Source organism: Lethenteron reissneri, chromosome 10 (genome assembly GCF_015708825.2).
Source record: "Lethenteron reissneri isolate LAM-NWPU_2019-01 chromosome 10, ASM1570882v1, whole genome shotgun sequence".
Taxonomy (NCBI): domain Eukaryota; kingdom Metazoa; phylum Chordata; class Hyperoartia; order Petromyzontiformes; family Petromyzontidae; genus Lethenteron; species Lethenteron reissneri.
This window is the reverse complement of record NC_083788.1, coordinates 8,308,942-8,326,619: the sequence shown is the minus strand read 5'-3', so window position 1 is coordinate 8,326,619 and position 17,678 is coordinate 8,308,942. Positions and strand designations below refer to the sequence as shown.

Genomic DNA, 17,678 nt, shown 5'->3' with positions numbered 1-17,678 from the left:
AGGGTTGAGGGGACCCTGAGTAGAGTACAACTATCATAGGCAGATGAGCCTCCAGTATGGCCATTGGCACTCAGAACAAGGTAGTTGGGGACCCTTGGGTAATCATAGCAATGGAAAAGGTTGATTAGACTGCAGTTGGTCAATAGCATCCACAACTACTGGGAATGGAGTAGCTCTGCTTAGTATTGTACAAGCTACCAATTTCCGCAGCACAATCAATACTAGGGGGCAGCTTTGATGATGCTTTTTTATAACGTACGAGACCGAGTGATGGGCGGTAGCGCATTTATATGGATGCATGTTCAACTTCTTTTGTACCGTACGTAGCCAACCGTGCTCATTGGAGTTGTGGGAAAGAACAACAAACTAAACACAAAGCAGTTTTTGGTATTTGTTAAATTAAAACAAAGTGCAGCATGAGGCATATTAGGCCTCGTTCCTGACTAACCGCACTTCCCCCCCCAACAAAATGAAAGGAATGTTTTAAGAACAAAAAAATGCTACAACGAAATCTTCTTGCGATGTCGTTGCTTAGCTGCAGACGAAGAGGCTTTCGAGGACAACCCTGAGGAGTACATCCGGCGGGACATCGAGGGCTCTGGTGAGCAACCGCTCTGCAGAAGTGGCTCATGTTTACACTCAAGAGCACATCCTATGCTCAAGGGTGCTGCAGGAATATGTTGTGAGCAGCAGAGGGCACTGCAGCAAAATCCATTGCTGTACTGCTCACTTGTACTGTCTGTCCACCTTCATCAACCGTGATGACCAGTGTGGTCAAATGTAACGGTATTGGATATGCCTTCATCCAACAGTGCGTTGATAAAGGGCTGGACTATTATGACTAATACTATGCCTATAATGGGTGCACGATGCAGGTATTTAAATACCAGCTGTAAGTTAGTATCCTTTATTTAACCAGGAGATGAAATATAGACCTGTTGAGAAACAAAACATTGCCTCTTTTGTAAGGGCAATCTGGGTTAAATCGACGAATGGTTGCGCTGGTCCCACCACTCGCCTACACCACTGGCTGTAGCAGGCTAGGACAAACAACCGCTCTTGCATTGAAGAGCCGCGATCTCGCTTTGGAAGGGATTGAGAAACTCAAGGGGGGGGGGGGGGGCCTTTGTCTCGACGCCAGACGTGGACACGCGGCGCCGCGCGGCCTGCGACCTGGTGCGGGGGCTTTGCCGCTTCTTCGAAGGGCCCGTCACCGAGATCTTCTCGGTGTACGTGCACTCGATGCTGTCGCAGTACGCCAAGGACCCGGCCGCCCACTGGAAGCACAAAGACGCCGCCATCTACCTCGTCACCTCGCTTGCCTCCAAGGCGCAGACGCAGAAGGTGAGCGCTGCCCTTGTGACAGTTTTTCGGCGATGCGGTGAATTGTTACGCTTCCAGTAATTTTGGTACATTTGGTATTCTCGCCGTTCTCGAAGCACACAGCTGTAACAGAGGTGATGCGTTTCGCAGACGGATTTCGTCTGCCAGCAGGGTTACTCTGTGGGTTTTGCCCAACTGGGTAATTCGTGGGTCTCTTTTTGTCAAATTTGGTACAATTTTGACCGTGACGCCAGCACACGTGGCCTAACGTCTCGGGATTTTGAACGTCGACTGTGTGAAGCAGACAGCGCATCCCAGTCACGTGGCTTGAGCAACGAACCCCTGCAACAAGCAGCTACCGATGGGCCATTTTAATTATAGGTTGCGATTCGGGAATCAATTCAATTTTTTCTTTTAGTGTTTTCTGAATGAAGGTTTTTTCGTACCATCATAATTTGCATCTACTTTGAATGTGCCTATGATCAAATCACTCATAATGTGCCCAATCTCGTCAGGTCTCGTAAGCAGTGCAGCAAAAGGCATTGTTACTCCCACGTATATTCTTTCTGTTCTCACCAATCGGTATGGACGAGCATGGTGATGTACGGGAAAATAACCCCCATTAACCTGCGCGGTGTGGGGAACGTCCCTTTATCCAGTAGTGGATTGAGCAAAGGGCTCTACATGTACATACTTTGCATACTTTGTAGATCATTCTTAGGTGTAGGATTTGATGAATGTATCATGACCATTGTAGACTTATTTAAATCAATCGATTATTATTTCTTACATATTTGGCGAGCAGCCAATATCGTGTCGAATACTTATTATTTATTGTCGGTTTGGATGAGTTAAAATTTTGTGAATGGAGTGTGAATGAGCAGCTGATATTTGTTATTGATCTGTGGTCGATAATTAGCTTGCTGGTATCGATTTTAAACAATGACCCCATGTTGAACCAGATAAATGTTTGGTAAAACTGAGTTGCTTGGTGGGGCTGTTGCTTTCACGACACCATCGGAAAGCGTGGCTGCGCATGCTGCGTAATGTGCTAAAGCTTATGGGAGGAGGGGGTGGGTTAACGCGATGTATTCGTCTGTGCCCTCCCCCCCCCCGCAGCTTGGAATTACCCAGGCCAATCAACTCGTCAATCTGACAGATTTCTTCGTCAGCCACATACAGACAGATCTGCAGTCTCCCAACGGTAAGTGTGCAGACCGTGCAAAGCAGCTTTCCCTGCCATCGTCCCAATGTGCTTCTTATTTCATTCTATGTGCTTGTATAACCAAGCACCCACAAGCATTGTTTTTAATGACAACTGAGAGCAAGTGTATTATCACTGTACTCTTTGGTTCTTTTGGTAAAGTCACGTAGGTAGAAAAATAAAATAAAACAAAAAAAAAATTAACCCATAAAAACAAAGTTTTTCACTATAAATCCTTTATATGCGTGTTCAATGGGCCACAACCCAGCCCACATTGGTCTTTGAAACGGGCGGCTAGAGTCCTCTCGTCCTCTGGCTTGAAATGGTTGCCACCTATGGGTCAGATGATTGCGTGCCACCATTAAGCAATTGGTAATTAAATATTTAAAAAAAATTCCTAAAAAGTGTAAAATTTTGGAAAAAAATTTTCACGAAAATACATTGTCACGCACAACGAGTCTGTGTGCAAAATGTCAGCTCGATTGGATCACGGGAAGTGGGTTAAAAAACGACCGAAAGATTTGCACGGTCGTAAGCGCGCAAGCAAGCAAGTGAACTTAATATAAAGAATTTAATAACATATCACGACGAGTTGATCGCAACACAAGCGGTCGTCCTCAGGCGGAAAAAATGTAGTCCAGTAAGTGGAACTTCTCAGATCGGTGTTTGTTTCTTTCTTTCCAGTAAACCAGTTCCCTGTGTTGAAAGCGGATGCCATCAAATACGTCATGATCTTCCGAAGCCAGGTGCGTGCAACGTCTGTAAGGTTGCTGTTCTTTGGTTTGTGTGTGTGGGTATTTACACATGCGCGAGCGCGTGTGTGTGTGTGTACCAGTTTAATTACAATGTTGAATTAGCAATATGATTAATACACGCGCAGTATTAACCGCGTACATTTGGTCCTTGCCATTCTTATATCACGAGGCTATCATGCAGCGAGTAATTAATTTGAAATGTTGGGTTTTTGTGTTTTATTTGCACAAACCCTATTGTGCATGCATCTATGGCCGTAACTTTGTATTGACACGCATCTGTGTCCAATTCTTTTAGTTGACATAAGTCATTTATGACAGTCAATGGAAACTAGATTCATGTGTGTGTGTGTACGTATGCCCCCATGTACAGTGTGTGTTTATGCTGTGCTGCAGCTGCCCAAGGAGCATTTGCTGAACGTGCTGCCTCTGCTGGTGAACCACCTGCAGTCTGAGAGCACGGTGGTGCACACTTACGCTGCGCACTCGCTCGAGAGGATCTTCACGCTGCGCGGGCCTGGCAACGCGCTCCTGTAAGTCTTCGCTCACCATCTGTTTCCCCGTTAACTGCCGGCCGAGTCACTTAAAAGGGAGCGCGGTTTGTGCGCTGTTTTCTCAATGGGGAAGGGGTTCTCCGGTGTGTGTGTATGCCTTTAGCACTGCACTTACGAACCCGGTGACCCGAGTTTGGTTCCTGTTCACGGCCAACGCCAGAGACGATTATCTAAACCGGTCATGGGACTTCCCTAGGTCGACTCATCCTCAAATGAGTACCTGGTGTGGTGTGTAAACATTGCCACTCGGGAGACAAACCCCCTCTTGTGTCATGCCGGCCTTCATAGACGCTCGCTAAGACCACTTGTCCTACAGTCTGTTAAGGCTACACGGGGGATTTTTGTCTTTTGTCTTAGTGCCAGATTGACTCAGAGATAGGGCGAGCAGCTTACGATTGGAAGGTTGCGAGTTCAATTTCTGGTTCGGGGTTGAGTCGGCCCATCAACCCTCTGGGGTCTTCAAAATGAGGACTACTATGCGATGTTAGGGTTAGGTGTGACGCTCGACACCCACCTCCCATTGTGTGCTGTGCCGGCCTTGATAGGTGTGCGCTAACAGCACTTGCTCCCAAACACTGTTAAGGCTACAAGGGTAACTTTGTCCTTGCCTTGTTGTGCAGCTTGACCGCAGCAGAGGTGTCACCGGTGATTGAGCCACTCCTGACGAATCTCCTGAAGGCCATGACCATGCCCTCGTCTACGGAGAACGAGTACCTCATGAAGGGTGACTGACAATCCTATCGTGCTCTGTGCATTCGGCACCCCGCGCTAGTCCGTTCCTCTGCACTAAATACATCACAAGTACACCGTTAAAAAAAAATGTACTCTACAGTATCAGAACATATATGATTTGTAAAAAAAAAAACTATTTGGACTCTCAGGCATGTTACTGCTTATCACGGTCAGTCCACTGTTGGATGAGGTTCTCCCTATGCCGTGCAACTCATGCGGGTTATTAGATCATATTTTTATCTCGCTGTTCAGTGTGGGTTGGTGAAGGCAGGGGGAGCATAGGTGTAGGAACATAGATGTATGGCACAGAAATATAATTTGCTGCACTGCCCTCTGCTGCCCACCACGTAAACCTCAGTGGTCATCCATCCAAGCACTATCCAGACTCAACCCAAACTTAACTTTTCCTATTTGGTTGTACCACTTAAAAAAACAGCAAAACATACCTGAGCAAAGTGCTTGTGTTCAAGTTTAAATTTAATATGATCATTGCTTTACAGGAAGTGTTCTGTCCGGTCATATTCCCTATTAATCACATTTTAAATGCAATATACAAGCTCCTCTCACGAGTGTCATGCATAATGTTATTTTGGATTGATTACGATATTATAATTTTTCATAGTTTTGGCTGTTCATTAATATCATTGGTAAGTCATGTTTTAAAGTTCCCCTTTCCATGTCACATGCTCGCCGTTCTGCCAGGTCGCCATTGAAAAATAGCTGTGCCTGACACTGGTGTTGACGATTGTGTTGTGCCTGACGCAGCCCTGATGAGGAGTTTCTCACTGCTGCAAGAGGCTGTCATCCCCTACGTCCCAACGTTAACCATGCAGCTCGCTCAGAAGCTGCATGCTGTCAGCAAGGTATCCCAGCACTCTGCCTTCATTCACATAGCACATAAGATCACCAAGTGTCCACCGCCTACACTAGATGTGACATTGGAATTCAATTTTGAGGCCCTACCTTTAAGATGTATTAAGTATATTCGGATAAAATGTTTGTTATAACTTTCATTGTATATGCAATAAATGTAATCGCTTAAATAATTGTGGATATTAATCAGAATATTTTAACACAAAGTATCATTGGTAGTTTTATTTGACCATACTTCACCATGTGGGTGAGTGTGCGTTGGTGAAGGCAGGGAACTCAACAGATAGACAACAAAGTATTTTTCTGCACTGCCCACCACGTAGCCCCACATAATAAAGCCTCGCACTCTGGCTTTTATTTCATTCAGCTGGCAGGGCCCCATTGAGCTCAGCAGTTCTTCTACAAGGACCACCATAGCCCAAGTCCATCGACAGTGGCAACAGTTAAAGGATATTGCAGTTACATAGAGTTGCATCGAGATCCGTACAGTTAGATCGAGGACCCATACGCCCGCAGCCCGGGACCGGTCGGCAGTTTCGGCACTTACAGGACATTGTCTGCATAAAGTGACAACCTGTGTTTGTGTATGGTGATCACCCATCCAAGCACAGTCAGGGCTCAACCATGCTCAGCTCTCCCGACATATAACGAGGTCGGGCGCATGTTCTGCATGGCTTGGTCACATGGGATCCCCCACTCCATGAACGCTGCCATGCGTCGTCTTGCCCGCAGAACCCCAGCAAGCCGCATTTCAACCACTACCTGTTTGAGGCGCTGTGCTTGTGCGTGCGCATCACGTGCCGCGCCACGCCCGCGGCCGTGTCCGGCTTCGAGGACGCGCTCTTCCCCGTCTTCACGGACATCCTGCAGAACGACGTGCAGGGTGTGTGCATGACATAATCTTACACACACAGACAAAGATCCCCTGTATAGCCTTAACAGACTGTTGGGGCAAGTGCCACTAAGTGATGGTGACGTCACCACAGGGCTTGAAACAGTAAATTGCTCAAATGAAGATCTGTGTGCTTCTTATAACCTACCAGTGAAATCTTTCCACTACAGTTCACACTATTCGTGTGTCACTGATTATCTAAATACAGGGAACAATATGTTTTAAAACATGGAGGAGAGTGGCGGCACGGTAATTTATACACTGCTCTATCAATATTATCGGGCGTGGTGTTGGCCTCCAACTCCCTCGTGTGCCGTGCCAGCCTTCATAGGTACTCGCTAACAGCACTTGCCCCAACAGTCTGTCAAGGCTATATGGGGATCTTTGTCTTCTGTGTATTCATGCATACGGACGCACGTGCGTGTTGTTGTGGTCTGTGCGTGTTGGCGCGTCCATTAATGTGGCCATTTGCTTTTTTGACTTATGTGTGTGTGTGTCTCTTTCTGTGCATGCAGAGTTCATTCCATACGTGTTCCAGGTGATGTCGCTGCTGTTGGAGATGCGTGGGGCCGAGGTACCCCCAAGCTACATGGAGCTGTTCCCGCACCTGCTGCAGCCGACGCTGTGGGAGCGCGTGGGCAACGTGCCGCCACTCGTCCGGCTCCTGCAAGCGCTGTTAGAGAAGGCGTCGGTCACCATCGCCTCCAGCAATGCCGACAAGATTGTGAGGGGACCTGTTTGTTTAGTGTGTGTGTTTATCGGCGAGATGTTAACTCCCTCGCCTGGTATGCAGGAGGTTGTGGGTTCGATCCCGACCCTGACGCCTGCTGTATATTTTGAGTTTGCATGGTTCTCTCCCCGTGGTCATGTGGAGTTTTCTCTCAGTCCTCTGGTTTTTCCGTGCCTCATTTAGAAAGGTGCGTTTAGAGTATTTTGCTGCTAAAAAATTCCACAAGCCACTTCATTGAGCTATCATTTGTGGCTGGGTCGCTTCTGAAAAAGAGCTATATAGCTCAGTGAGCCTTTCCTGGTAAAATTAAAATTGTATTGGGGGGAGTGATGGTGTTGTGACCAACCGAGTTAAATTCCTGCTCGCGGCTAACATCCGTGGCGAATGTTTGGACCGGTCCTGGGCCTCGCCAAGTTCAATTCGGCTTTAAATGAATACCCAGTGCGGTGTGTAAGCATTAGCAATGGAGGGGATGAGAACAGCTGGAAGTGGTGCTTTGTCACACCGCTTCCTCGTGTGTCATGCCAGCCTTCATCGGTGCTCGCAGCACTTTCTCCAACAGCTTTTGTATGCAACACGGCAGATATGTATCTGTGTATTGGGTAAAATCACGTAGATAGAAAAAATAATAACAAATGGTGTGTTGCGATCGAAACATCGTGATATTTGTATTATTTTTATTCACTTCATTTTTCTTATTTTATTGTTATTTTTTCTATCTACGTGACTTTACCGAAATAACCATAGAATATGAATTCCTGCAGTCACGAAAGTTTTAAGTCAAAATGTATGTGTGTGTTTCATTGCCTGACGAAACCACCTGGAATGCATCCAATCTCATCAGATATCAGAAACTAAAGCAGGGGGTTGAGCCTGGATATTGCCTGGATGGGTGACCACTCTGACATCAGGTTGCCGTAGAAAATGCTGGGCTGTGCTATGTAGTGGCCAGCAGAGGGGAATGTAGCCATGCCTTCGTGTATACACTCCCGGACTAGTATGGTCAAGTATGGTCAAATGTCCTCCGCATCTCGCACGGCACAGTGAGAGCCTCGTCCAACAGTACAGTAAAACCTTGGATTGCGAGTAACTTGGTCTGCGAGTGTTTTGCAAGACGAGCAAATTTTTGAAATAAATATTTATTTGATTAACGAGCGAGGTCTTGCAATACGAGTAGTACGTGTATACGCTTTGTCTGCCGAGCGTCACGTGATCACAACCGATATACGAGTGCTTTGATATACGAGTACTTTGGATTACAAACACGTTTCCGGAACGAATTGTGCTCGCAATCCAAGGTTTTACTGTATATGAAAATGGCTGCTGATGCACACGTTTTATTAAATTCAACTCGTGTTGCAGTCATAATAAACAATGCCCTGGCTATGTCCTATAGGTAGCGTTGTGCTCAGACACATTCAGTTGGATTTCACATTGCCATGTTGACCACACGACTCCATCCAAATCCATTGTATTGCAAGTCTATGCTCCTGCTTCTAATGATGACACCTGGTTGTGCGTCTCTTACAGCCAGGGCTACTGGGAGTGTTTCAGAAGTTGATCGCGTCAAAGAACAATGACCACCAAGGCTTCTATCTCCTCAACAGCATCATCGAACACATGCCATCGTACGATATTCTCATGCACACAGTCACTCGCACACTCACACATGCGCATATGCATGCAAAATAACATACGCAGGGGGATTTATTTATTTTGGTGGGGGCAAACTGGACACATCTGGATGATTTTAAAGTTCAGCTTACTCTGATAAGCTTGGTTGTAAACGTTCTGTACGTGGATTGCAAGATGTCCGAATGGGTCATGGTCATGTGCCATTCCATATCCAGAGTTGGCTACTTTTGTTAATCATTTTAATCAGTTTTTTATGATATAAAGCTGTCCATGTTATTCAGCTTATTACCGTATTCTCATTACAAGACGCACTTGTGTTTTTTTCTATTATTTTAAAGCAAAAGTTGGGCAATGAGTCTTATGAATCCGGTACCTGACTTGACAACTGGCATGCGGAGATGCAAGTTTTAATTGCGCTTAGTGGTCCAATCTGCCAAACAGGTTTTAGCAAGTGACTGGAGGGAACATTTTTGACTGGTACTGCATACAAACTCATATTGTTTATATATATGTTTTTATTTACGTGTGGAGACAGAACAGACTTCTCTTTGAATCTGATTTTATCGATTCTGCAACACGTTTGAGACTAGCGGCGTCTTACATGGAGCTATATGCCGCTAGTCTCAAAACTATTGTAGTACCAGTAAAAGCACACAGTACCATTAAACAGACACATTCTCATAACCTCTATCTTGTAATTGTTCATTTGCCCAGGTGATATTTATCTATATTAGGGTGCCATCCATTTGACATATCGTTAACCCATACTCAACTGCTGGGATTATCGTTCTAATCTGTTGCTCCGTAATCCCCTCTTTCTCTGCGTTTATGCCTCTGTACTTACTATGACTATGTATTGACTGCAATACATTTTTCAACAATGTTGAGCAACCGGTTAAATATTCAGGCATGGTTTTTAAAATCGCAGTGCTTCAGTTTTAACAGGAAAATGACAAACAAACACAAGGCGTGACCTTGAAAATCACGAACTTGAATTTTGAGTACCACCACCCTAACCAATACCAATATAAATGTATTTTTTTTCAAGATAAGCCAAAATTTGGGGCGCGCCTCACTTTCTGATGTTTCTTTTAATCTGGAGACTAATGGTATAATAACTAATTTGTGTCCGTTGCTGTGTGCCATATGTGGGGTGCTGTTTGCAGGGAGGTGATTAACCAGTTCAAAAAGCAGATCTTCATCCTGCTCTTCCAGCGGTTGCAGAGCTCAAAGACGACCAAATACGTGAAGGGTGCGTCTGTCCGCTTGAACCTATCATGAGTATGAAACTCTTTTAGGTGATGAGAAACCACCAAGGGAACTGCAGTGTTACTTTTCTTGGCTTTCATGCAGTAAACAAAGATGTTACTTGTGTTGTGTGTCGATTAGGCACGTAACGATTCACTCCCCTTGCAATTCTCAGTTCAGAGGTTTGCTATTGCATTTTAAAATGTAGATGTATGTTAATTATTGTAATAAATGTAGCACCTCCAGTGGTTGCAGGGAGCACATAAACTAATAACATGCAGCATATACTAAACGTACACGCAAAAACTCGATGTGTAGTATCGTGAGCGTGTGAATCGATATGATCCATAATCTGATCCGTGGTTACATGGCTGGGGGTGATGATTACTCTTTGTGCATTCCACAGGTTTCCTGGTCTTCATCAACCTCTTCTGTATAAAGTATGGGCCCATAGCGCTGCAGGAGCTGGTGGACAGCATCCAGCCCAAGTAAGGCAGCTTAGTGGCCATGCATTGGGGTAACATAGCACTGCTTGAGTCGGTGGGGGGGGGGGGGTAAGCTCCTTAAGTTCACACGATAAGCATAGGTGATCCCTGGGTGGCTCGGCACAATAGAATAATTATTGTCATCGGTGAACGTCAGAGGTGGCTGAATGACTTTGGATGTCAGAGCGCTGAGTGGGACCGGATTTTCATTTGTAGAATTGATGGTCTCAACAATGCCTGCACGTACAGAAAGCCAGAGATGGCAGCAATCTCATAAATATATTGGTTTCACTGTAATGGGACGAACATGGCCCTCTCGTTGCAGAATGGGTGGGAAAGTGCTGACCTCTATTGTGAAGGAATCTCAGAGGTTGTTGGTGATATCGGCTTCCCTGGGCCCATTCGCCAGCACAAAGAGTTGCAATGGCTGTGCGTGAGATCCAAACAGATTCTCCGTGTCTCAAGCTGTGACGCCGCTGTAGCACGATCGGGATTAAATTGGTGAAGATTACAATTGCCTAATTTTTAAATCCTTTATATTAAGTTCGCTTGCTTGTTTACGACCGTGCAAATCTTTCGGTCGTTTTTTAACCCACTTCCCGTGATCCAATCGAGCTGACATTTTCCACACAGACTCGTTGTGCGTGACAATTAATGTTCGTTAAATTTTCCCCCCCAAATTTTACACTTTTTAGGACAAAAATATTATATTTAATTACCAATTGCTTAATGGTGCAATGCAATCATCTGACCCATAGGTGGCAGCCATCTCAAGCCAGAGGACGAGAGGACTCTAGCCGCCACGCATATAAAGGATTTATAGTGAAAAACTTTGTTTTTACGGGTTATACTTGTATTCCATTACTTTCAGTGATCCCAATTGTGTGTCCCCGCACGTCTCCCTCCCCCACCACCTCCACCGCGCATTAGAATGTTCGGCATGGTTGTGGAGAAGCTGATCATTCCGGAAGTGCAGAAGGTGTCTGGCACCGTAGAGAAGAAGATTTGTGCGGTCGGCATCACCAAGCAGCTCACCGAGTGCCCGGCCATGATGGACACGGAGTACACGAAGTTGTGGTGGGTGTGCACTCAGCGATGCCCACGTCTGACTGTTCTCACACTCGCACAACTGACCTCTATAACTCTTGTTCAGGTCCTGGCCCAAGACTTGCCTCCTCTTGACAGCCCACTCCTCCCTTCTAATGTCTCCTGTGCAGTCCGTATAATCCACTGCTTCTCTCATAATTAATCTGTTATCGTCCGCCACCCTCCGTCATATTTTGATGCACCTCTTTCCATTACTTGTGTGCCACCACTTTTGTCCAAATGCTTTTTTTCTGTTACCCGAAATGAAACATTAACATATAATCCTATTGTAATTTATGTAAATACATTAATGAATTGATGCATCATTACATGCCTATCATTTTCCTTAAGAGTTAAACACGTACAGCCCTTTTTTCAATTCACTGCTGGATAAGGTCCTCCCATGCAAGTCCTGGAAGTTATTTGATGATACAGCAAAACTTTGGATTGCGAGCATAATTCGTTCCGGAAACGTGTTTGTAATCCAAAGCACTCGTATATCAAAGCACTCGTATATCAGTTGTGATCACGTGACGCTCGGCAGACAAAGCGTATACACGCACTACTCATAATGCAAGACCTCGCTCGTTTATCAAATTAATATTCACACTCGCAGACCAAGTTACTCGCAATCCATGGTTTTACTGTACTTCACTACCCTGGTCAGCGTGAGTTGAGGAAGGTGGAAAACGTGAGGTGGGACCACAGAAGTAAAATACAAGAATGGATGTTGCTGCACTGCACTCTCCTGCCCACCACATGGCCTCATTCTTCCGTGAACTTGTTCAATGCTCGCCCACCCAAGGCTGTACCCCATGTAGCTTCTCAGTTCTGCGAATATCGCATGTGGAGTGGTTTGTTCAGAGACTAGTCTATCATAATGGGGATGATAATAATTGTATCAACAAGTGTGCTCCTTTAAACGTGACGCGTTGCTTTGCACAGGCATTTCCGATGACACGGAACCCACCCTGTGTTTTGCCTGTATCTTCTCGTGCGTGCACATCACTCTATTTAGGGCCCCATTGCTGCAATCCCTCATCGGGCTCTTCGAGCTTCCAGAAGACGACTCGGTGGCCGACGACGAACACTTTGTGGAGGTGGAGGACACGCCGGGCTACCAGGCCGCCTTCTCGCAGCTCGCCTTCGCCGGCCGCAAGGAGCATGACCCGCTTGGGGCCTCGGTACCCAACGCCAAGATCCACCTTGCGCAGAGCCTCGGCAAGCTGAGCACCGCGCGGCCCGGTCGGGTGAGACCCTCGCAGCCCTCGCACCCACGCACTTTTTTCTTGTTGCTTTTATTGTAACAAAACACGAGTCCCGATACAGCACGCCACGTGGCTCGCATAACCAGGTGTCAAATGTCAGAGGACAGTCCCTATGCAACTGGACCACATAAAGGAGGGGGGAGGTAAAAGGTGGGGAGGGGAGCCCCTACAGCCACGTACTTTTAACCTTGCCCAAGGGAACCGGGCAAGGTGGAAATAGATATCCCGACCAGGGCTCTCACTACAGTGCCCCCAAAAACGATCGTGTCGTTAAATCGGTCAAGGGACATGGATGGATGGGTTGGACTGTTTCTGAGTGAGTGCATGCGCTGTGGGTATTTGTTGTCCTTTGCCGCACCTCCGATTAGCACGGTTGGCTATGTACGGCACGAAACAAGTTCTACATACATACGTTGGAGCAGTAGTGCGCTGATTAGCGCACAGCACCATGAACTCGCAGCCCTGGTTCAATTTCCGCTCACAGCAAACGTCGGTGATGAATATTTGAACTGGTTCGGGGCCTTCCCCTTGCTCGACTCAACCTTAAATGAATAGCTGGTGCGGTGTCTAAACATCGTCGAGCGTGGTGTTGGCCACCAACTCCCTCGTGTGCCGTCACGGCCTACATAGGTGCTCGCTTAACAGCATTTGCCCACAAGCAGCTACGTAGGGGATCTTTGTGTCCATTGGGTGTTTTTTTGCGTGTGCGCATTAATTACATACGTGTATATGTGTGTGTGTGCACGAGTATAGGTCTCTTCCATGATCAGCACGGACGTGAACGTCGACGCGGCGCGCTACCTGCAGGGATACCTGCAAGCGGCCAACGTGACGCTTGTGTGAGCACGTTGCTCAAGAGCCTTTTTCGCCCCTCCCCCCTCTCCTTACTCAACCGGCCGGCGTGCTTTATGCGCACGCAACCGTAGTAACACGCGTAGCCCATGACCGCGAAACCGCATGCGCACCGCATGCACGCGTGTGTTGCAGCGCACTTTCACCCACGTCACACACACCAGTTACCAACCTGCACACACCTTGTTCCCGTACGATACCACACGCATCCATAGGAACGTGCAAACACAGCCCACACTCGCGACGCTGCACTTACACGCGTTTTTCCCACCTCTTAATTTATGTCCTGTGAGTCTACAGTGCATCCAAACTGACAGTAACTTTGCTCGTCTTTCTATTAGGCAGTGCCGCTTTGTGTGATGTACCTGTAATCATAGGCCAGGATACCTTGTTGATACTGTATGTGAGATGACGTGCTTGGTTTTTTCAATGCTTCTTGAAATTATTTTGAAGTAAACGTGTCCATGGTATGTCACCGCGTGTGACTGCATATTGTCAGCCTCCCTTTAAGACCATGGAAATAATTTGTGAGATCTCGATTCTCTCGCGTTTTACGCACCGTGTGCTGGTTATCTTATTGGAAGATCCTCACTCGTCGAGGGTCAGTGACTCCGCTCGATCGCAAACATCTTTGTAGGGAAGTTGAACGTACATACACAAGCGTATTCTCCATCTTTTTCGTCATTTACGTTGTTTTACATGTCCGTATATTTGTTTTGTCTGGAGTTGTCTGTGCACCCTGTAACCCTACGTAATTGAGTCAGCTGTAGCTCCATCATGGGGCTATTTTGTAAAGCTTATGTGCAAACTTTATGGCGGCTGAGTAGGTCCACCGTGCAGCTGCTAAGAATTCAAGCTGGTGTGCATACTTTAGAGCAATATTTATCGGACCTCTCCTCCCAACGTTCAAACTATGCGTTTAGTTGTCCTTCCCCTGCACCTCGATTTAGCACTGTTGGCTACGTACAGTGCGAAAGAAGTTCATACAACAACCAATGTGTTAACTGTCAGCAGGTGTCAGATGTTGCAAGAAATACCCAGTGTACGCTTGATGTTTGTCCAAAGGCTGACACGACAAGTCGGAACGAGGTCCCGATGTAATCGTAGGGTGAAGTTTAGAACCACGGCTGCAGAAGCTAGGGCTCCTTAGCTTCGTACCCTATATCCGCCTGCTTTTCAGAGGCCTTCGCAGTGACCGTGGCTTCATTGGGTTTAACTGAGCTACGCGTTACGTGTCCCACTCTTAGTCAACAATTATATAGTACCCGTTTAGCTTTGACAGTAGCACAATGTATCTTGCTTCTTTCAAATAGCTATAGTTTCAGTAAACATGCCAGCATTTGGGTGATGCTCTTAAATTTAAGGGTTGCCTCGAATTTAGTTGAGATAGGGACTAAAAACCCACGAGTCTTAAAGTGAGATTGGTGCACTTGCCCTCACGGGCCAGTGGTTAAAAATGTCAGTCCTTGAACCCTTGGTCACCATCCAGATGTCTCGTGCAAACGAATGGCCTTGATCACGATCTAAACCATGCATCGCTGTAAGAATGCATTTTCCCTTGAAGCGTGTTCAGAAGGGAATATGCCCTGGCCGTCTGATCACTGTCATGATACTATTCCACTTTTCACATTTATCTACTCTGAAATTTATGGCAGGTCCAACATATGTGTGTGTGTGCTGTTAACGCAGTATGTACAACCACAGGATTGACATTCACTTTTCCCAGGCTCTCCTATAAATACTACACTATAACTTTATATTCGATTTCATGCAAAATAGTCTTCGATTGGTTTGTGACAATGCATATACCAGGGGTGGCTGAACTTTCTGGGCCAACGGAGCCACAAACCGAAAATCTTCATACAGCCGAAAGCCACAAGCGCTCAGGCTGGCTCGCTCACATTCATTGGCTGCAGAGATTTGAGTTAAGAAATCTGTGGGGAGAGCCCCGAGGGGTAGTCATGTCTGGCTTCACTGTCAGGGGCCGCGCGTGTTCCCCGGCTGCTCCCACTTTTCCCGATTCTTCTTGCTACAAATAGAATAAATATTGAGACGAGAAATAGCTACACAAATAGCCAAATAGCTATGACTCGTCGAGCCGAGCTGCGCCTTAAGCTGGGATCCGCGTGTGACTCACGAGCTATGGTTTGGCCACCCCTGACGTTTACAATACGTTACATACAGAATGGCAACCCAGTGGTAATTACTCCCATTATATACGAGTTGGACCAGTCTTGGTTGAGATTTGTAGCCATATTAAGTCGTCTTCTTGGTTCTTTCGGTAAAGTGACGTAGAATGGAAATAATAAAATAATAAAAATACGACAATAATTCTCACGACGTTTCGGCCACAACGCAAGCAGCCGTCCTCAGGTGAAGAATAGGTCTGTCTTGACAGACCTATTAGCAGCCGTCCGCAGGTGAAGAATAGGTCTGTCGATAAGGTCTGCCACAACGCAAGCAGCCGTCCTCAGGTGAATAATAGGTCTGTCAAGACAGACCTCAGGTGAATAATAGGTCTGTCTTGACAGACCTATTATTCACCTGAGGACGGCTGCTTGCGTTGTGGCAGACCTTATCGACAGACCTCAGGTGAATAATAGGTCTGTCTTGACAGACCTATTATTCACCTGAGGACGGCTGCTTGCGTTGTGGCAGACCTTATCGACAGACCTATTCTTCACCTGCGGACGGCTGCTTGCGTTGTGGCGTTTTATTTTTATTATTTTATTATTTCCATTCTACGTGACTTTACCGAAAGAACCAAGAAGATGAATCCCTGCAGTCACGAAAGCTTTAAATCGAAAAATATTAAGTCGTGTTTACATTTACCTGCATCATTTTGGTTGTACGTATATAATTTCAAATGGGAATACTGTACCTACACCTAGTGGTTGCATGCATGTTCACTAAAACTGAATAAAGTTAATTTCGAGCTGTGGATACAATTCAAAAGTTGACACTTGGGCTTATTGGCAAGGCTTTTAAGGAGCGTTGTACAGTGCGAAGTGATAGGGTGGAGCAGTGGCGAGTCTTACACGAACTGGTCCTGCCCGCTTCCCTTCGTTAACCCCGCATTGTCCAGTGCAAATGAAGCATGATCCAACCAACGGCCTCTTTCACCAACACGGCGTGGATATAGGTCTTCGTCCTGGAGTAGAATCACAAAAGGGGTGTACGTTAACTTTTATTAACCCGATACAAATACAGAGTTCCCATTTTCCTACCAAATCATGAAGCATTCATGTAAATTGCCGCTATTTCGAAACTAGTCCAGCACTCAATTTATCTGGATAAGCACGTATGCATAATTCACGAAGGTTTATCCATTCAAAACCAAGTCTCGTCAATTGTGCTTTTCGATTCCATATTGAGCGGACTAGTAGCCACGTGTTGCATTGAACTCGGTGGTTTGCGGTTGTTTTGGTAGTATGGGGGGGGGGGCGTCCCAGTCAAGACTACTGGGTCCACACGCCCATCAGGCCACACACATGGGCGTGCGCGAGTCGCTTGAATGTATCGATCCGAACTGCGGTTGGACATTCTCCTTTGACTGCCAGTCCGTTGGGCTCGACCCAATGGCCATCTTCCTTTTCGAACAGCGTGTCCTGCCCCCTCTCCGCATCCCCCCCACCCACCAACTTTTCTCAATTAAATATTTAACATCCTTTATTTGTCTACTCTCCCAGCTTAAAATAAAACGGCAAACCATGAGAATAGGAATCATGTCTGCTTATACCACAATACTTGTGGTCAGAATGCAAACCAAAAACATACTCTCATAATAAATGCATTGTCTTTGAAACTGATTGGTCCACACCAAAGACAGCTTGCTTTTGAGCCCAGTCTCAAAACGGTGTTAGACCAGAGGACGCCAATCTGTTTCAAAGACGATGCATTTATTATCGGACATATGTTGTTTCATAGTTACAAATTCGACGCAGTGTTTAAAGAAGTAATCGTGAATGAGGTATTGACAGTTACTTCCAACCATTAACCGCTCATGCTTTCTAGTTTCCATTGGGTTTTTTTTTAAATAAAGCG

The 17,678-nt window shown here is 46.2% G+C and overlaps 1 protein-coding gene across 3 annotated transcripts in view; it reads left to right on the top strand.

Annotated features, from left to right (window-relative positions):
• CSE1L (chromosome segregation 1 like) overlaps positions 1 to 16,024 on the top strand; it is a 36,053-nt gene extending 20,029 nt beyond the window's left edge. For all 3 annotated transcript variants that reach the window (XM_061549439.1, XM_061549436.1, XM_061549440.1), the window contains 15 exons: positions 536 to 601; positions 1,142 to 1,344; positions 2,443 to 2,527; positions 3,212 to 3,273; positions 3,676 to 3,812; positions 4,454 to 4,557; positions 5,331 to 5,428; positions 6,171 to 6,321; positions 6,846 to 7,054; positions 8,591 to 8,688; positions 9,862 to 9,947; positions 10,350 to 10,431; positions 11,359 to 11,505; positions 12,533 to 12,764; positions 13,536 to 16,024. In XM_061549439.1, coding sequence (XP_061405423.1) covers positions 536 to 601; positions 1,142 to 1,344; positions 2,443 to 2,527; positions 3,212 to 3,273; positions 3,676 to 3,812; positions 4,454 to 4,557; positions 5,331 to 5,428; positions 6,171 to 6,321; positions 6,846 to 7,054; positions 8,591 to 8,688; positions 9,862 to 9,947; positions 10,350 to 10,431; positions 11,359 to 11,505; positions 12,533 to 12,764; positions 13,536 to 13,625 — 1,850 coding nt within the window. In that variant the 3' untranslated portion in view covers positions 13,626 to 16,024. The remainder of the gene's footprint in view (positions 1 to 535; positions 602 to 1,141; positions 1,345 to 2,442; positions 2,528 to 3,211; positions 3,274 to 3,675; positions 3,813 to 4,453; positions 4,558 to 5,330; positions 5,429 to 6,170; positions 6,322 to 6,845; positions 7,055 to 8,590; positions 8,689 to 9,861; positions 9,948 to 10,349; positions 10,432 to 11,358; positions 11,506 to 12,532; positions 12,765 to 13,535) is intronic.
• The last annotated feature ends 1,654 nt before the right edge of the window (positions 16,025 to 17,678 follow it).